This window comes from Danio aesculapii, chromosome 2 (assembly GCF_903798145.1).
Source record: "Danio aesculapii chromosome 2, fDanAes4.1, whole genome shotgun sequence".
In the NCBI taxonomy this organism is placed as follows: domain Eukaryota; kingdom Metazoa; phylum Chordata; class Actinopteri; order Cypriniformes; family Danionidae; genus Danio; species Danio aesculapii.
The window spans coordinates 25,347,164-25,368,943 of record NC_079436.1 but is presented as its reverse complement, the minus strand read 5'-3'; the positions used below and the strand labels follow the sequence as shown (position 1 = coordinate 25,368,943).

Genomic DNA, 21,780 nt, shown 5'->3' with positions numbered 1-21,780 from the left:
AAAAAGCTATTTTACGAATCCTGAAATGGCAAATGCCAATAAAAAACTACTAATTAACCAATCGCAAAGTTACAAATCCCAATAAAACTACTATTTAACCAATCCCAAATGACAAATCCCAACAACAATTACTATTTTAATCTATCCCAAAACTACAAATTCCAGCAAAAACTGCTATTTAACCAATCACTAAATGGCAAATCCCATTGAAAAACTACTAAATAATTAATCCCAAAATCACAAATCCCAGCAAAAACTACCATTTAACCAATCCCAAAATCACAAATCCCAACAAAAACTGCTATTTAACCAATCCCAATAAATGACAAAATCCCAATATAAACTACTATTTAACAAATCCCAAAATGACAAATCCCAACAAAAACTACTATTTAACCTATCCCAAATGACAAATCCCAATAAAAACTACTATTTAACCAATCCCAAATAACAAATCCCTATAAAACTACTATTTAACCAGTCCCAAACAACAAATCCCTTTAACACTACTATTTAACCAATCCCAAAGTGGCAAATCCCTAAAAAAAACTACTATTTAACCAATCCCAAAATTACAAATCCCAACAAAAACGGCTATTTAACCAATCCTGAAATTGCAAATGCCAATGAAAAACTACTATTTAAACAATCTCGAAATGGTAAATCCCAATGAAAAACTACCAATTAACCAATCCCAAAATGGCAAATCCCAATAAAAACTACCATTTGACCTATCCCAAAATGACAAATCCCAACAAAATCTATTTCACCAATCTCAAAATGACAAATTCCAACAAAAACAGCTATTTAACCGATCCTGAAATTGCAAAAGCCAATGAAAAACTACTAATTAACCAATCCCAAAATGACAAATCCCAATAAAACTACTATTCAACCAATCCCAAATCCTGACAATAACTACTATTTAACCAATCCCAAAGTGGCAAATCCCCAAAAAAAACCTACTATTTAACTAATTCCAAAATTACAAATCCCAACAAAAACTACTATTTAAACAATCCTGAAATGGCAAATCCCAATGAAAAACTACTAATTAACCAATCCCAAAATGGCAAATCCCAATAAAAACTACCATTTAACCTATCACAAAATCACAAATCCCAACAAAAACTACTATAACCAATCCCAAAATTACAAATCCCAACAAAAACTGCAATTTAACCAATCCCAAAATGACAAATCTCAATAAAAACTACTATTTAACCAATCCCAAATGACAAATCCCAATAAAAACTACTATTTAACCAATCCCAAATAACAAATCCCTATAAAACTACTATTTAACCAGTCCCAAACAACAAATCCCTTTAACACTACTATTTAACCAATCCCAAAGTGGCAAATCCCTAAAAAAAAAACTACTATTTAACCAATCCCAAAATTACAAATCCCAACAAAAACGGCTATTTAACCAATCCTGAAATTGCAAATGCCAATGAAAAACTACTATTTAAACAATCTCGAAATGGTAAATCCCAATGAAAAACTACCAATTAACCAATCCCAAAATGGCAAATCCCAATAAAAACTACCTTTTGACCTATCCCAAAATGACAAATCCCAACAAAATCTATTTCACCAATCTCAAAATGACAAATTCCAACAAAAACAGCTATTTAACCGATCCTGAAATTGCAAAAGCCAATGAAAAACTACTAATTAACCAATCCCAAAATGACAAATCCCAATAAAACTACTATTCAACCAATCCCAAATCCTGACAATAACTACTATTTAACCAATCCCAAAGTGGCAAATCCCCAAAAAAACTACTATTTAACTAATTCCAAAATTACAAATCCCAACAAAAACTACTATTTAAACAATCCTGAAATGGCAAATCCCAATGAAAAACTACTAATTAACCAATCCCAAAATGGCAAATCCCAATAAAAACTACCATTTAACCTATCACAAAATCACAAATCCCAACAAAAACTACTATTTAACCAATCCCAAAATTACAAATCCCAACAAAAACTGCAATTTAACCAATCCCAAAATGACAAATCTCAATAAAAACTACTATTTAACCAATCCCAAATGACAAATCCCAATAAAAACTACTATTTAACCAATCCCAAATAACAAATCCCTATAAAACTACTATTTAACCAATCCCAAACGACAAATCCCTTTAACACTACTATATAACCAATCCCAAAGTGGCAAATCCCTAAAAAAAACTACTATTTAACCAATCCCAAAATTACAAATCCCAACAAAAACGGCTATTTAACCAATCCTGAAATTGCAAATGCCAATGAAAAACTACTATTTAACCAATCCCAAAATTACAAATCCTAACAAAAACTACTATTTAAACAATCTCGAAATGGTAAATCCCAATGAAAAACTACCAATTAACCAATCTCAAAATGGCAAATCCCAATAAAAACTACCATTTGACCTATCCCAAAATGACAAATCCCAACAAAATCTATTTCACCAATCTCAAAATGACAAATTCCAACAAAAACAGCTATTTAACCGATCCTGAAATTGCAAAAGCCAATGAAAAACTACTAATTAACCAATCCCAAAATGACAAATCCCAATAAAACTACTATTCAACCAATCCCAAATCCTGACAATAACTACTATTTAACCAATCCCAAAGTGGCAAATCCCAAAAGAAACTACTATTAAACCAATTCCAAAATTACAAATCCCAACAAAAACTACTATTTAAACAATCCTGAAATGGCAAATCCCAATGAAAAACTACTAATTAACCAATCCCAAAATGGCAAATCCCAATAAAAACTACCATTTAACCTATCACAAAATCACAAATCCCAACAAAAACTACTATTTAACCAATCCCAAAATTACAAATCCCAACAAAAACTGCAATTTAACCAATCCCAAAATGACAAATCTCAATAAAAACTACTATTTAACCAATCCCAAATGACAAATCCCAATAAAAACTACTATTTAACCAATCCCAAATAACAAATCCCTATAAAACTACTATTTAACCAATCCCAAACGACAAATCCCTTTAACACTACTATTTAACCAATCCCAAAGTGGCAAATCCCTAAAAAAAACTACTATTTAACCAATCCCAAAATTACAAATCCCAACAAAAACGGCTATTTAACCAATCCTGAAATTGCAAATGCCAATGAAAAACTACTATTTAACCAATCCCAAAATTACAAATCCTAACAAAAACTACTATTTAAACAATCTCGAAATGGTAAATCCCAATGAAAAACTACCAATTAACCAATCTCAAAATGGCAAATCCCAATAAAAACTACCATTTGACCTATCCCAAAATGACAAATCCCAACAAAATCTATTTCACCAATCTCAAAATGACAAATTCCAACAAAAACAGCTATTTAACCGATCCTGAAATTGCAAAAGCCAATGAAAAACTACTAAATTAACCAATCCCAAAATGACAAATCCCAATAAAACTACTATTCAACCAATCCCAAATCCTGACAATAACTACTATTTAACCAATCCCAAAGTGGCAAATCCCAAAAGAAACTACTATTAAACCAATTCCAAAATTACAAATCCCAACAAAAACTACTATTTAAACAATCCTGAAATGGCAAATCCCAATGAAAAACTACTAATTAACCAATCCCAAAATGGCAAATCCCAATAAAAACTACCATTTAACCTATCACAAAACTACAAATTCCAGCAAAAACTGCTATTTAACCAATCCCAAAATGACAAATCCCAACAAAAACTGCTATTTAACCAATCCCAAATGACAAATCCCAACAAAAACTGCTATTTAACCAATCCCAAATGACAAATCCCAATAAAAACTACTATTTAACCAATCCCAAATAACAAATCCCAACAAAAACTGCTATTTAACCAATCCCAAATGACAAATCCCAACAAAAACTGCTATTTAACCAATCCCAAATGACAAATCCCAACAAAAACTGCTATTTAACCAATCCCAAAATGACAAATCTCAATAAAAACTGCTATTTAACCAATCCCAAATGACAAATCCCAATAAAAACTACTATTTAACCAATCCCAAAAGACAAATCTTAATAAAAACTACTATTTAACCAATCCCAAAAACCTCAACTATAGGATTAAGTTAAACCATTAACAAGATTAAAAGACTTAAAAACAATTCAGATGTCAAAAAGTGTCAAATAAGAGAAATGCATGATTCACAATATCTAAAACACTGAGAAGACTGACCTATATGAATATAAAAGCACGCAAAAATAGAAACCTGCACAAAATCCTAATAAAGAGCTTCTTTAGGCAAACAATTGTTCACAAAAGCAGTAGTAATGACATAACACATTCACACGCACTCATTATGTGCACCTGCAGCTTTAATAAACACCTCCACATTAAAAAAAAAAAAAGTAAAACCCAAGAGGTGTGTGCACCATTCAGAGGAATTACTGTTAATTATGAAAGCACTTAAGCCTGAGCCACTCAATGCATCACTGCAGCGCTTCACGTGGGCTGCGCTTCACTGCGAATAAATTCTTTCTATGAATGTGGCGGAAGAAATTGTGAGTGAAAACAAAGCAACGGTGGCATGAGTCAGTGGAGCACAGAGAGAAGCATGTTACCGCAGTAATTAACAATGCATGATGATCTTAATTGGTCAGATATCCTGTACATATAGTTACTCTCCCACACAGGTAAACAAAACACTGAGTGCCTGTGAAGAGCATGTGTCACGTAAATGCAGCCCACGATTTGCTGCTCATTAGAACACCGTGTATGACCTCATAATAATTAGTACAACATGCTTTAGGTCAGTACGACATGGCAAATAATTCTTGACCAGTACATCACAGGAAGCATTATGCTCTACAAAACAGAAAAGTCAGTCTGTTTGGTGTTTTTGAGCATTATAAACAGCAAATCTATTTGGATAGGTTGCAAATATGAGCTTTCCTATCTTTTCAAGCTTTTAAGTCTCTCTTTAAGATTCAGATAGAGTAGTTTGTGTTTTCAAATACAAACATTAATGTCTCGGTTGTTTGAGCTTGTATGGGACAATCTCAACAGTACTGATGCAGAAAACAAGGTAAAACAACAATTCTTTTCTTTTCACTTCACGAATCACTTACATTTACTAGGGATTTACTGGTAGCTAACCATGGTGTTATGGCAGAGATGTGAGACAATCATTAGGAAATGTATTATATTTTAAATGTTCATGCGTGAAAAGGAATTATGCAGTATAATTGGCATTTTAGTTGTTAGGCCACATCATTTCTTGTGTATTTGCATTATACAAGAAATATTTTAGCATCGCTGGGTTACTATTATACTATTTTTTATTAATATTAGACTTTTTTATTATTATTTTATTTATTATTATTATTATTATTTTATTTATTATTATTATAATGTTATTTGTATTATTAATATTTTTATTACTTTTAAAGTGGTAGACAATTAGTTGTTTTGTCATTTCGTTGAGTGTTGTTTTGATGTTAATATTCATTCATTCATTCTCTTTTCGGCTTAGTCCTTATTTATTATTAATCTGGGGTCACCCCAGCAGAATGAACTGCCAACTTATCCAGCATATGTTTTTTGCAGCGGATGCCCTTCCCGCTGCAACCCATCACTGGGAAACAACTATAAACACTCATTCACACACATACACTATGGACAATTTAATCAAGTCACCTACAGCCCATGTCTTTGGACTTGTGGGGGAAATCGGAGCACCTGGAGGAAACCCACGCGAACACGTGAAGAACATGCAAATTCCTCACAGAAATGTGAACTGACCCGGCCCGAGGCTCGAACCAGCGACCTTCTTTCTATGAGGCGAACGTGCTACACACTGCGCCTAAATACTTATTTAGCTTTTATTACTATATAATATTTTTTATTTTAAAAATTATATCAGTTTCATGGTTTTCGTTTTAGTAACTACTGTATACAGGCCACTTTATTAGGTACAACTGCTCGTTAACGCAAATTTCTAATCAGCCAATCACATGGCACCAACTCAATGATTTTAGGCATGTAGACATGGTCAAGACGATCTGCTGCCGTTCAAACTGCGTATCAGAATGGGAAAGAAAGGGAATTTAAGCGACTTTGGCTGTTGGTGTCAGACGGGCTGGTCTGAGTATTTAAGAAACTGCTGATCTGCTGGGATTTTCACACACAACCATCTATAGGGTTTACAGAGAATGGTCTGAAAAAGAGAAAATATCAGTGAGCGGCAGTTCTATGGGCACAAATGCCTTGTTGATGAGAGAGGTCAGGGGAGAATGGCCAGACTGGTACGAGCTGATAGAAAGGCAACAGTAACTCAAATAACCACTCGTTACAACCGAGGTATGCAGAAGAGCATCTCTGAACGCACAACACATCCAACTTTAAGGCGGATGGGCTACAGCAGCAGATGAAACAGGAAACTAGAGCAGGAAAAACAGGAGACTGAGGCTACGATTCGCACAGGCTCACCAAAACTGGACAATGGAGGATTGGAAAAACGTTGGCTGGTCTGATGAGTCTTGATTTCTGCTGCGACATTGCAACACAACTGTGGAATTGACTCACCCTGAATTTATACTGTGTGCTTCTCTTCAAGCCCTCTACAGTACATATCAAGTTTTCTCCAGTGTACTTTGGGTGAAACTCTGTTCCCTGCAGAAATGGCCACAAAAACAATTAACTTAACAGGACATTTCAAGATATTATATCATTTTAACAACAACTACATTGATATACAAATGCACAAGAAACCCATAAATATACAGCTGACAAATAAGAAATGCCAAGGGAGTCAAAAAAAAGTGAATCATCACAATACACCAACTCTCAATAACTCTCTCCAAATAAATAGTAAGTGCTTGAAGTGTTCAGTATGTTGTTCACTTGTTACATACAACGTTTTCTTCTTGGATCTCCAGCGTGTAAGTGACAGGCTCCTCTGCTGTACATCCATCCGGCCGGCTCCACTCCAGCGTGATCCATGTGATGCCAGCACGCACCAGCCGAGGAGCATGAGGCAGATGAGGAAGACTTCCAGTGGTGTAGAAGACCACCTCAGGACTGAAGCCACTGGAGGATAAGATGACACTACTGGTCAAAGTCTATTCTGCTTACCAGGTATGCATTGAATCAAAAACTACAGTAAAAACAGTAAAACTGTGGAAGAGTTACATTGTAAAATAATAAATATAATGGAATATAGTGTAACATGTATTTTATTAAATGTAAAAAAAAAGTCTTCAGTGCATATACTGAAATACAAAATCATTGTAGTATTATGATTATCATGATTATTATGATCAGTGTTGAAAAATGTTGAGCTGTTTTATATTTTTGCTGAAACTGCAGTACAGTATCAACCAAAATAATCATTAAATCCATAAATTTTTATTTAATTAGCACACAATATAGTTTAAAATTAATGGCAAATACATTGAAAATCTTCAAATATATTCAAATATTAATTTCAAATAAATACTGTCATTGTGAACTCATTCATTCATTCATTCATTCATTCATTTTCTTTTCGGCTTAGTCCCTTTATTATTCCAGGGTCGCCACAGCGGAACGAACCGCCAACTTATCCAGCACATGTTTTACGCAGCCATACACACTCACTCATACACTACGGACAATTTAGCCTTCCCTATTCACCTATACAGCATGTCTTTGGACTGTGGGGGAAACCGGAGCACCCGGAGGAAACCCACGTGAACGCAGCAAACTCCTCACAGAAACGGCAACTGACCCAGCCGAGGCTCGAACCAGCGACCTTCTTGCTGTGAGGCGACAGCACTACCTACTGCGCCACTGCGTTGCCCTCATTGTGAACTATGAAGTAAAATGTTTCACAGTTTCCACAAAAACTATAAACCAGAAACCTATTTTCAACACTAATGATTATAAGAATCAATATTTTTGATCGAATACTTCATAAATAATCAAAATAAAACCGCAAATGAACATATAATTATTTTTGAAAGCTCGCGTCATGTAATAGTGAAGGCTGAAGTAAATTCAGCTTTGAATAGTACAAATATATTGCAATACCAAACATATAAAAAATTTAAAACAGTTACTTTAGATGTAAATTATATTTTCACAATATTACAAATTTTTTGTGATTTCGATCAAATAAACGCAACCTTAATGACAACAAACCTCTTCAAAAGCAAATAAACAAAATCCCGATCCCAAACATTTGACTGATAGTGTTCACAATTACATAAACACACAGGCAAAACAGAAAAAATTAAGTTTGCTGGTTATCCGTCAGTGAAGATGTACAAATATGTTTTGCATAAACTCTGCAAAAGTCTCTTTATAAGCACCATGCTCATCTGCATCCCTCTCGGGTCTGACACTGATTGAATTTCTTTTTTTAAACACACCAATATGAAAAACTTCCAGACTGACTTATGGAATTTGAATAGATTTTTCTCTCCTCTCAACGGCAGCGTTAAATCCGGTTTCTTCCAATTAACTGCTTGTGACAAGTTTACTGGAGCCCTCAGTATTTATTGTGTGCTGGAGATTGTCTGTAACTGCCACTGGGAAACGGGAGATGTTAAATGAGCTGCTCTCAGTTAAGGAAGTAATAAAAAAAAACATCCCCTTGGACTGGGCGAAAGGTGCTTTGCTGGAGGTGGAGTCTCATATTTCAGCCGTGCTTCATTCACTCTATGTGTCTCTCTAGTATTAATGTCAGGAGATGGAGAAGACGAAGAACGGCGCTGCATTCAGAGTGACCACCATCTTACCTCAGATGCTGAATTTACACATTCTGTGTAAAATTCTGTAGATCTGGGAAGAGGAATCAATAACTCATATGTTATATAATAGTACTTTTTAAGGTGAATATTGTTATTGTATAATTTATTGCAAATTAAATAAATAAATTATATAATCTGGTTCTCAAATCTGATTGGCTGATAGCAGTGCGATATTCTGCAATAACAGCACTCGTACAGCCTCTTCACCCTTCTGTATTACTCCGCGCACAGAGTGACAGCAGATCAAAAAACTCACTATATTTTGACAAATATTGCAGCTGTTGGACAACATAATGTACTTTTGAGGCTTTTTTAGGCAACAATGTAGTTGTGTAGATTGCAACTATGCAGTTTATTTATAAGGATAGTGCCCATTTTAAATATTTATCATTTCTGAGAGAGCCTGTCAGACTGAGAAGAACAAAGACAGTTGGCGTTGTCCATCCACAAGATGGTGACAGAGACCACATAAAAAGCCCTAAAAGGAAAATAACTCAGCAAAATTTTAAACTACAGCTGATAAAATCATTATAAAACTGGTAAGTAACATTCTAAGTCAATCTCTCTCTTTTTTATGTTGAAGTGCTGTATTTATACCATATAATTGAAGTGTATTGAGTGTGAGATGGGACTCACATATCAAGAATGTATGTATTTTGTGATGGCCACTCTTTGTATAACCCTGAGCTACTTTTTGGTTGGCCATCTATTTGTTTCTAATGAGTCTCCTGTTTACGTTACTGAAGATTAGTTCAGTAACAAAAAAGAAAGAAGAAATGCCTGCATGTGTTTAGCGTTTTTCCTTATCGCAAACACAACAGTAATCTGGTAGTGATTGCGTTGCTTTAGCTTTTTCGGGGTTAATTATTGTGATGTCCTAATTGCAACAGAGAAATACTGGGAAATCTCTGTAGACTGAGAGCATTTCATGCTGTTCAGCCTTATAATCTAAAAATGTCAGCAACATCACCAGTTTTGTCATCATTTTAGACATTACGCAAGAGAATCCTTCAAATACTAGTTCTAAAGTGACATTGGCGAAGTACAAATAGTTTCTGCTGTTCTGACGTCAGCTGCTGATGTGAATGAATGGAGGAAGAAAGTAGTTCCTCATACAAAAGGATTTTTAAACTCTTCATGTTTGATTTACTTTTTAATATACATAATTATGCCGTCAAACTGTTGTATAAACGCAATATCACACTCGTAGCAGTGCTATATGGCATATTGTCACTGATGAGTTACTAAGGCACAACGCATGCCATGCACCAGTGCCAATATACAGCCATATCGAACTGCTACTCGTGTGATATTGCTCATATATTTCAATTAAAAAAATGACAAAATTATATATAATTATATTATAATTCATAGAAATAGATATACATTTCATATATTTATTGTAATAAATTATATGAAGTGTCATTACCTGAATTGTTTCTTAAGTACATTCTAGTGTAATGATAAGTTAAGAATGATAATGGATTCATTTAAAGCTATCGGCATATTTTTGCGATAATATGAAAAAGGCAGATACCAATGGATTATTAATTACATGGAATAAGCTACATGCCTTTTGAATAATTCAACATTTTTTCTCAAAGCAAAATCATTCAGTTCTTGTAAAAAAAAAAAAAAATATCCTGTAGAAATGATCAGGCCTGGGTCTAATAATGTATAAAATATCAGAGGAGCACTGGGAAAGCAACTGATGTGCACTATGTTCAAGTGCTGAAATAATGCTCTGCAATAACCAACCATAGCTAAAATATTTTGGACAATAAAATACTCTAACTGCACTTTAGTGAGTCACTATTTGTCTGGAACAGCTAAATTAATAATTGACATATAGCAAAAGCACTGGCTTCATATGTTAAGTTTATTAAATAAATACATTGTATACTACACTAAATAAAATATCCTGTTAACAGAAATACTGAATATAAAAAAAACACATTTGAAGATTTTTATATTGTAATTTTGTGTCTCTCTTAAAATGTTGAAAATATGAATATTAAATGGCTCCATGTTCAGAAAAAAAGCATTTAATGATGAAAAAATAGATAGTACTGTATAACCAATATCAGGCAGTATATAAAATCTACTGTTGAAATTGATATCGGCCAAAAATTGGTGCATTTCTACCATAAACCTAGAGAAATATATAAATATTTATAGTTAAAAGTAATTTTTAGGCTAATTTTAAATATTTCCTTACTTTAAACACAATTTTTTGCCTGAACAAAATCAAGAAAAACTATAAATGGATATAATTAGGAATGTATTCTGTATTTTAAAATTATATATACTATATATAATATATACTACTATGGTATATCTAAAGATCTACCTTTCCCTATCTGCCAAAAAACCCTGATATTTCAGTCCACCACTTAAAATGAAAACAGAGAAAAGAAGAGAAAGAAAGAGAGCTTCAGTGGCTGTCTGTTCTCCTGCTTCAAGGTGACTTTATGGCTCTCCTCCTCCATTAAGACTTGAGGGATGGTGAAACGATCAGTTTGCAGAGGGATAATGGGATTGTTTTGTCACACAGAGGATTTAATAATATGCATCCTGTACAGCAAGCAACCCATAAAAAGATCCTTCTAATTCAAAAGCTCGAAACATAGTTGGGTCAAACAATTGCTTGAATCTTTGGCTGCATCCAATTTATCACACATCTATGCAATGTAGTTTATTGCGCTAATTACATGTGATGTAGCATTGATACCTCATTCCTATGTCGTTGCGAGCCGCGACCCGAAACGTGTAGGCCATGGCTGGACACAGATGAGTGAGTTTATAGTGCCTTTGGTTTCCGAAGTAACATTCTCTGAAACTGTTGTTCTTTTTGCCCTGACAGATGAAACAGATGATTAGCAGATACATTTCAGACACTACACTGCACAAAATCAGGATGTTTTAAAATTACTGCAATCATGGATGCATTGAGAAATCATAAGAGTGCGCAACGTCAAGTATGAATCTTAAAATACAGTCATTCTGAACATGTGATAAAAATAGTCAAATTGCAGTTCAACCTGGGGGTGTTTTTTTCTGAAATTGTGAAGAAAATAATGGTGATACAAAAAAAAAAAAAACATAGTAAAGACTTTCCTATGAATAAAAAGATATAAATATAAATTTAGCCATACCTCATCCCACTCTAAATGGTAACTGCTGATTTTTGATCCATTATCGACTGGTGCCTAAAAGGAGAGAAATAAAAGGAAACAAATTACAGCAACACAAAAGGTGGGAAACTGAAAGAAAACACTATTTCCTGATAAAATTTGTTTTGTAAGTGGATGTACTGTCTTTGACTGGACCATGAAATTCATAAAAGCAACTAGGAACTATTTTTACTTCAACTTATTGGGACAGGTCAACTAATTAATTTATTCAAATGTTCTCCCAAATCCTTTTTGATTCCCATTTATTTATATACAGTAGACAGCAGCACCTTTCAAGAATATATTCCTGCAACCAGGAGGCCTCCAGGCGGGAGGGACTACTCAAGTGGCATCAGTAAATTGGGGCTAGAAGGGTTACAACTGTGGCTACTGAGAACATAAAAATGCACATAAATATGTATAGGAACGTTTTTGTGACGTTGTTAAACAATAAATATTGTTTTTTTCATTACTGCAAGGGGTAGGTTTAGGGTTAAGGTGTTAAATAAATCAATCGAAAGCCCCAGGAGATTTGTACAGCCCACTTGGAGCTCAAGTGACACTCATTTGGAGCTGACCTGCCCATTTGGAACTGGCCCCAACATCTGTTTATACATATCTTACATATTGAGACTTCTCTTTGTCATAGGTACAATGATCATGTCTTGAAATAAAATAAAAACACCATTACAATACCCATTTGACTTTTGTGATATATTCATACTCTGTAAATGATAGAAAATAATATCATTGATATAATAAAACAAAATTTTGTATTTTTCTATGGTAAACAGTACACTATAGATCTGAATTTTAAAAATAAAACATTAAAAAACAGCTATTTTACATCATAAATTAATCGCTAAATTCTTATTTTCTGTATTATTAACTGGTTTTGTTAAATATAATATGGGTTTTAATAAAATGCTAAGATTTATTAATAATATATTAAATATATATTATAAAAAAGGTCTGATGACATTTTTTCCCAAAGTTTTAAATAAAAAATATCGATATTTAAATACATATCAGTTATGTAAAATTGTAATGACATCACAATATCAATTGAAATACAGTAAAACAAAGAAGAAATAAAGAAAGTCACAGAGGTTTGGAATAACATGGGGTTCAGTCAGTAAATGATGACAAAACATCTGCAAGAGAACATCTGCAAATCTAGCCGACTCATCAGGTTTGCAATAAGTCCTCATTTACAATAAAATGTCCTTTCAATGAGTTGATGGCTTGAACTTCTACACTCAGTATGTGAGAAGCAATCCACCTCACCTTCCACTGCAGGGTGAGCGTGCTCTTTGTGCGGTGGGACAGTTTAGGGGGCAGCGGGCAGTCTGGGGTACTGCTGTGGGTGGTGAAGGCCCCCACCTCCGAGCACGAACCCTTCACAGAATTGCACACAGCGTTCACTCTGAGAAACACACACACACACACACACACACACACACACACACACGCACACACACACACACACACACACACATTCGGTAAGCACAGTTTATCCAAAGTCAGCTATGTTATTTTTGATAGCTCTTCATTTTGATGTTGCCCTTCAAACACTTTGTTGACATTCTGTCTGCAATAAATGCCAAACATCTTCCTAAAGTTTGCAGAGAATAGGAATGGTTTATAAATCTGCTGTCAATAAAAAGTTTCCTTTCAGTTTTCCTTTCAAGAGTTACTGTATGGCTTAATCATTGAAAGAAAATAATTAAAAAAAATAACATCATATAAAAAGTAACATCATATTAATAATATCAATATTATTATTATTATTATTATTAATAATAATAATAATATTTTAAACTACTGTAGATGTTATATTGGAATGAAGCAATTTATTACTTTTTCTATTATTATTATTATTATTATTATTATTATTATTATTATTAGTAGTAGTAGTAGTAGTAGTAGCAGTAGTAGTAATTTAAATAAACGCGCGATTATGAGGACTAATGCAATTTTTAATTATTTTAATTATTCTCATTATTATATTAAGTTATTATTTATTTATTTGGTATTTATTTAAATATATATATATATATATATATATATATATATTTTTTTTTTTTTTTTTGGTTTGTTTCTAAACGAAATAATGTAGATTTAAAGTACATGTTTTAATCTGTACACATTTGCAGATGTTTTAGGACTTTAGTATTCGGTTAACATGTACAGTTGCTAAGTTACTGTACTTACAGTCACCATTTCTAAAGGCGACCGTGAAAAAGTGTAACCTTGTATTTTTAGCAGAAACAGTGAAGAGAGATAAAAAACAGAAGGTAGAGAGCATTCAAGATGTAGATTTTCAAGCGCCAGTTGAGTTACTGAAACCGAAGCGTATCTGCGCCTTGTTCAATACACTACAATCAGAAGTTCAGTGTGTTTTCTGATTGAGTGCACATTGTTTTTACAATGCTGGGAAATTGCTTTTAAGAAAGAGCTAAAGAAAAATGTTGCAGCGCTCATTGCTTATTCCCTGCTGGAAAAGAGTGGGATAAGAATCTTCTGGTGAAACATTTCCATCATGGCACACACATTTATAAATAGTAAAAAATATATATAGAAATTTATATGATATTTTATATAGTTTTCTTGTTTCTAATATTTACCAATTCAACATTAAAAGGATAGTTTACCCTGAAAATAAAAGTTACTCAATATTTATGAACTTTATGAATTTATTTCTTTTACTAAACACAAAGGAAGATATTTTGAATAAAGCTGAAAACCTGTATCCACCGACTTCCATAGTAGGAAAAAGAAATATTCATGAAAGTCAATTCCCATAAGTATCAGTCTTCCTTTGCATTAAAAAAAGAAACAAACTCAAAGAGGTTTAGAACAAGTTGAGGTTAATTAATTAATGACAGCCTTTTCCGTTTTACTTTAACAACTGTATCCCTTTAAAGAGTAATCGAGAGCTACAATTTCAAGATTTATTAGAAAAACAACAACAACTAAAACTACAAGTGAACTTAAGACAAACTTCATTTAAATACTTTAAAATAAATGTCATAATGAATAACCTGTACCCCTTCAGCAAATACAGAACATATTTATACACAAAACATTAAATTCTGAATCTACTGTAATATTGATCAAACCATTAAAGTTACAATCCTCTTTTTTTGTTCTCTGAATAACACATGACAGCAACTGGGTTAAACATTTTTGTATTTCTGAACATGATGCACATCTGACATCGTATTTTCTAAAATCTTTACCTTTTCTTACCTGGTTCATGTCTTAAAGGAAATAGGTCTACCTTATATTTCTACCTTGAAGGGACATAACGGTCAAAGTGACCACATGCATTTTAGAATCTGCTACTTTTTTCATGTATTTAAATATGCGTGGGGTAGCACGGTGGCGCAGTGGGTAGCACTGTCGCCTCACAGCAAGCAGGTCGCTGGTTCGAGCCTTAGCTGGGTAAGTCGGTGTTTCTGTGTGGAGTTTGCATGTTCTCCCCATGTTCCTGTGGGTTTCCTCTGTGTGCTCCGGTTTCCCCCACAAGACATGTGCTACAGGTGAATTGGGTAAGCTAACTTGTCCATAGTGTACGTGTGTGGATGAGAGTCTATGGGTGTTTTTTCAGTGATGGGTTGCAGCTGGAAGGATATCTGCTGTATAAAACATGCTGGATAAGTTGGCGGTTCATTCCGCTGTGGCGAACTCTGATTAACAAAGGGACTAAGACGAAAAGAAAATGAATAAATAAATATGCGTGCCTCTGTTGCCTAGCAACTTCCTGGTTAAATTTTTTTTTTTTTTTTACAAATTTTGATCTCAAAAACATAACTTTACTTTGAACATGGTTTTCAAAAAAAACATTTTCACTGTGGTAAAAAAATTGAGGTGTGCACATTGGGTAGTCTAGTAACTCAGACACAATGATAAGCTATTATACAAAAAAAGATCATATTCTAAGTTAATGACTTATAAAAATTATGACAGATATACAAAAGTTAATTCTAAAATCTCAATAGAAGCTTTGAGTGTAAACATTTTTAAAAATTATTTTAACATGAATTAATATAATCGGTCTGAATGATTAAAATGCTATTCTAGTGGTTAAAGAATTCTGGTAATTCCACTTTTAATAACTTCTACTTACTAAATGAATTAAAAATGTTGTGTAACCTCCCTTTGTGCTTAAAACTGCTTTTGTTCTTACTGCACTTGCTCAGTTTTTCAAGTAGGCTTTGCGGATTTCGTTTCTTAAAGTGCCTCGGAAAGTTACCACGGTTACTCTGGATTTAACCCGTCTCCATATTTTCTGGGGCATTCAGGGTCACATATGGAGCGTTTCCAACCATCACTTAATCAGAACATACATACAGCTACCATTCCCAAGGGTCAAGGGTCATCTGAAAACTGCACTTCAGTTTTTAATGAGGAGCCAGGCAAACCGACTTCCAGCGCTAACAAGAGCTCTTGGTGACGGAACAGACTAACATAGCAGATCTGAGCTCTCACAGATCACCTCGGATGTGGCCTTGAAAGGTTTTTGGGGAAACAGTACATGCATCATATTTAATCTTGACCTTTGCAGCATCGTGATGCACGGTACTTTCGGGGCAATTCATCATAGGTAACAGACAGACCATTAGAGGGACATTTAGGGAGAGCTGAGGTCATTAAACAAAAGCACAAGTCAAAAATGATGACTAATTTTCAATTAACATTAAATTTGATTATGAAACGAAAAGAAAAGTAAAATCACAGATAATTGGATCGTGGTAATGACAAATGGAATAATGTGAAATGGAATCAATTTGTGTGACAATGGGTAATAATCACAGTAATAGCTGGATAGCTACTTTTAGCACTAGTTCTTGACATGAAAAAGCTGGAAAAAAGCTGACAGATGTACTTACCTAATGTGGTAATCTGTCGCTGGTCTGAGATCTTTTAAATTGCATTCCAACTCCTCTCCACTGAAAATACACACACACAGGTTACAGAGCTTAATGGATGCCAGCAATATAGTTGTGGCATTCAAAGTGCAAAACTGACTTTCATAAGAGATGTTGTTCAGTTATTGAGCACAACGGCTCAAGGGGAAATCTGTGATTGCCTTTGCTGTGACAGATTTTTAGGTTTCCTACCAACCTTCTCTCACCGGTGCAGCTATATTTTGTTAGAGGTTGCACTGGTGCAACGGTGAAATTGCCCCATTCTTTTAGATTATGTGCCATTGTTTTCTTTTGGGCAAACACCCAATAAGCGGCCCAGAACAATACTAATCGACCATGAGGTCAAAGTAAATAGGGTTGCACAAACCAAATTTAAATAGATCACCAGTAGTGTGTCATGTTTATATTCCAAATAAATGTGCTACATAAACCTCTATGGAAACAGCAAATGACTTTAATATGCAAGTCAAAAGCATTATATATCCATAACTTTATAATCAGCAGTGGTGACTGTGGGCTTATTGTATTGACTATATTTTTGAATATTATAATATAATATAATATAATATAATATAATATAATATAATATAATATAATATAATATAATATAATATAATATAATATAATATAATATAATATAAATGTCATTGGCCCATGAACATTTCCTGCTTGTTATCAAACTATTTCAAAACTGTAGCAGAGGCAATTCAATCATAATTTCATATTAAAACAGCTATCATAACATTATTTATCAATATGTGGCTCTTTTTGGAGACTCGGAAACTATAGAAATTAAAAAAGTAAAACACGAAATATGTTGTTTTTGTTTAAATCCCTCAAAATAGTCTATTAAATGTGTTGTCCTCGATAATATAATACAATACAATACAATACAATACAATACAATACAATATAATATAATATAATACATTGTAATGTAATGTAATGTAATATAATATAATATAATTAATATAATGTAATATAATATAATATAATATAATAATATAATGTAATATAATATAATATAATATATTGTAATGTAATGTAATGTAATGTAATATAATATAATATAATTAATATAATGTAATATAATATAATATAATATAATATAATGTAATATAATATAATGTAATATAATATAATATAATATAATATAATATAATATAATATAATATAATATAATATAACATATTATATTATAATATAATGTAATATAATATAATATAATATAATAATATAAAATAATATAATGTAATATAATATAATATAATATAATATATTGTAATGTAATGTAATGTAATGTAATATAATATAATTAATATAATGTAATATAATATAATATAATATATAATATAATATAATATATTATAATAGAATATAATGTAATATAATATAATATAATATAATGTAATATAATATAATATAATATAATATAATATAATATAATATAATGTAATATAATATAATATAATATAATATAATATAATATAATATAATATAATATAATATAATGTAATGTAATGTAATGTAATATTATATTATATTATATTATATTATGTAATATAATGTAATGTAATATAATGTAATGTAATATAATGTAATGTAATATAATATAATGTAATATAATGTAATATAATATAATATAATATAATATAATATAATATAATATAATATAATATAATATAATGTAATGTAATGTAATGTAATGTAATGTAATGTAATATAATATAACGCAAGAAATATACAATTGGTTGGCTTTTGAATCGCTTTATTTTTGATTATATTTCAAAAATCATTATTTCTTATTGATTATATTAAATTTGTTGCTAAATGTTGTACAATGTACATTGAATTACAAACCACTGCAGCATACTGCATGTAAACTTTTGAATCTGTAAGTGAAAGTAATCTAAAGATGACGTGAATTCGTTTACTTTAAAATAAAAAGAAAATTTTTGTCATTTTGTTGTTGTTTTTATAGAAATAAATATGTACAGGTTTCAAAACTTTTGATGATTTTTAAATAATCATGACTTATCAAATCTCAGATTATAGGCACACATAAATTACACGCAATTATATGTACATTTCAATACCTATATCATCATTTTTGGAGGTATTTTCAAAATTCTTGATAAAAAATTGATTAATGCAGTAATAACATGATAAAACAGCAACATTTAAAATTTACTACAAGCAAAAAATATTTTTTCCACATTTAATCAATCAGGTCTTGCTGGTAAGAAAGTGAAAAAGGTCTAAACGTTTTTTAAATGATTTATTAGGTTAAAAAAAAACATCTTTTGAACAGTAATATTTAATTAAAATATAACATAATTAAACCAGCAGCACAGCTCTCATAAGTCAGTCTGCATCTTTGGGCTTTGAGCCTCATGCTTCATAGGGGCGATAACGTGGTTTGAAGGTCTGATTATCTTTCCTCTCTGCTCTCTGGAAATTGAATCATGCACGTCCTGATGGGAGAAAAGGCTGCATCCAATGATTCTTTTTGCTTTTTTACTCAACGGATGATGCATTCGTATCTAATCCGCTCCCTTGTGCAGAGCGCTGTTAAATTATGAGAACATTAAGACATCTCAAGGATAGTGGGGTAGTCAAAACAGCTCCTCTGTGTCTTACCTATAGATGATGCGGTACTGGCCGTTCCGACCCTTGTCTGAGAGAGTGACCTCGTAGCTGCAGGTAAACGGGTGTCCATTACTGTGCCTGTCTCTGTTCTGGAGGCCTGCTGGTGGAGCCCAGGTCAGTCGAGCTGTACGAGACTGAATATTTAAAACCTGTGGAGCACATTCAAAATAATCAGCATATAAAAACTGACGCAATAGTATTAGTTTTATAAAGTGCAGTATGAATAAAGGCATATTTTGTTGACAAAGTTGCATTGCAACTACATGCCAATTAATTCTCATTTGAGTATTAGTAGACTGCCTGCTTAAAAATATCTAGTCAAATATTATTTACTGTCATCATGGCAAAGATAAAATAAATCAGTTATTAGAGATGAGTTATTAAAACTATTATGTTTAGAAATGTGCTGAAAAAAAATCTTCTCTCCGTTAAACAAAAATTGAGGAAAAAAATAAACAGGGGGGGCTAATAATTCAGAGGGGCTAATAACTCTGACTTCAACTGTACGTACACACATGGTCGGGTTTCCTCATGGTGATTTGCTGTCTTTCGCTTTAAATTCATAAGCACCTTATCATTGCATGAATTCTGATAAACAATAATAGTAACAATAATTTGAATATGATTCAACTACAATGTTCATCTGGTAAATTTTAAGTTGTGGTGTGGATATAATATAATATAATATAATATAATATAATATAATATAATATAATATAATATAAAAAGGGTGGTGCAGTGGTACAGTGGGTAGCGCTGTCGCTGCACAGTAAAAAGAACATAAGTTAGCGGTTCATTCCGCTGTGGTGACTCCAGATGAATAAAGAGACTAAGCCAAAGGAAAATTAATGAATAATATAATATAATATAAGATAATATAATATAATATAATATAATATAATATAATATAATATAATATAATATAATATAATATAATAAAACATAATATAATATAATCAGTTGTTTTTGTTTTTTCAAATAAGTCACTTATTCTTATCAAAGTTGTATTTATTAGATTAAAAAAATCCCAACATTCAAAAGTCATTATTTAATTTTACTATACTGAATATGTTGATATTTTATTTGTACATTTATTAGTAAATTATTGCACCATCAGTTATTAAGTGAATTTGTTCCCTTTTCAAATACATTTTTAATATTTTCGTATAAATTCTGATAGAATGTTTTTTTTAAATAAAAAATTATGATTTGAATATCATGTTTTGATTAAATATATAAAGTTAAAATATAATATTATACGGCATAATATGTATAATACTGTATATAATATATTATGCCATGCAACAGAATACATATATTTTGAATGGCAATAAATATGATAATATTCCTGTTAAAATCTAAAACTTTAACCACAAACTGCTGTTACAATCCAAAGGATATCAAGACAATCCAACAGACAGAGATTTGCTCAGAATGAGTTTTCAGCAACAAAAAAAAGCAGCCTCGGAAAAGAAGTCAAATCCAATTTAAGACCAAAATGGCAAGAGGAAAGCCATTTTGAAGAGTTTGTGGCTTTGTCATTTCATTATGAGGTTAGCATACAGCTATCGCAGCTTTGAAACTACTTATTTGTTAAACCTAGCAGGATTATAGACTTGCAGATAATAGGTGGTATTTTACTAAGGCATACTGTATGAACCAATAACCAAGAAAAAAACACTAGATTTCTACCTGTCCATCCTGTCAGCCAATAAATGTTGTACACACATAAAAACAACAGATATCTTTTCAACTTTTAACCACATACTTTTGAAAAAACAAACAAATAAAACAAGAAAAAAAAGCAGTTGAGCAATTTTCGTGAGTCACATGGCTAATGCTAACACTAATATGCTTTCAGACCTACACCTCCAGAAAACCAGCTTTTTACGCATCAAACACAGAAACGCAAGTATAAATGAAAATGGACAGAGCAGCTATAACACGTCAGTCAACACATAATTCAGTGTAACAGCTTTTTTGAGGGTATAACATGAATGAGCTGCAGACGTCTCAGGCTACAGAAGCAATCTACCCATAGAACCAAACCGCTCAGCAATGCACTCTCAAACGCAATCTGTCCTGCGGCAGGAGTAACTGCAGGTGAAAGTCTGTCGGTGAATAAGCGATGGTTGTTGCTCTCGGATGTGAACAGCTAGCATTGCCACTGGCACTTGTGAAGCTACAGCAATCTGTTCTCAACAAACTGGCTGCTGTCAGATGTGGTTTGCTCACACAAAACACAAA

General features: G+C 32.3%; 1 protein-coding gene across 1 annotated transcript in view; it reads right to left on the bottom strand.

Annotated features, from left to right (window-relative positions):
* Positions 1–21,780, bottom strand: part of fndc3ba (fibronectin type III domain containing 3Ba) — a 117,020-nt gene that overhangs the window by 44,178 nt on the left and 51,062 nt on the right. The window contains exons 7-13 of the mRNA XM_056465111.1: positions 19,525–19,682; positions 16,846–16,905; positions 13,238–13,376; positions 11,933–11,986; positions 11,509–11,633; positions 6,900–7,074; positions 6,571–6,657 (exon numbers count right to left, since the gene is read on the bottom strand). Coding sequence (XP_056321086.1) covers positions 6,571–6,657; positions 6,900–7,074; positions 11,509–11,633; positions 11,933–11,986; positions 13,238–13,376; positions 16,846–16,905; positions 19,525–19,682 — 798 coding nt within the window. The remainder of the gene's footprint in view (positions 1–6,570; positions 6,658–6,899; positions 7,075–11,508; positions 11,634–11,932; positions 11,987–13,237; positions 13,377–16,845; positions 16,906–19,524; positions 19,683–21,780) is intronic.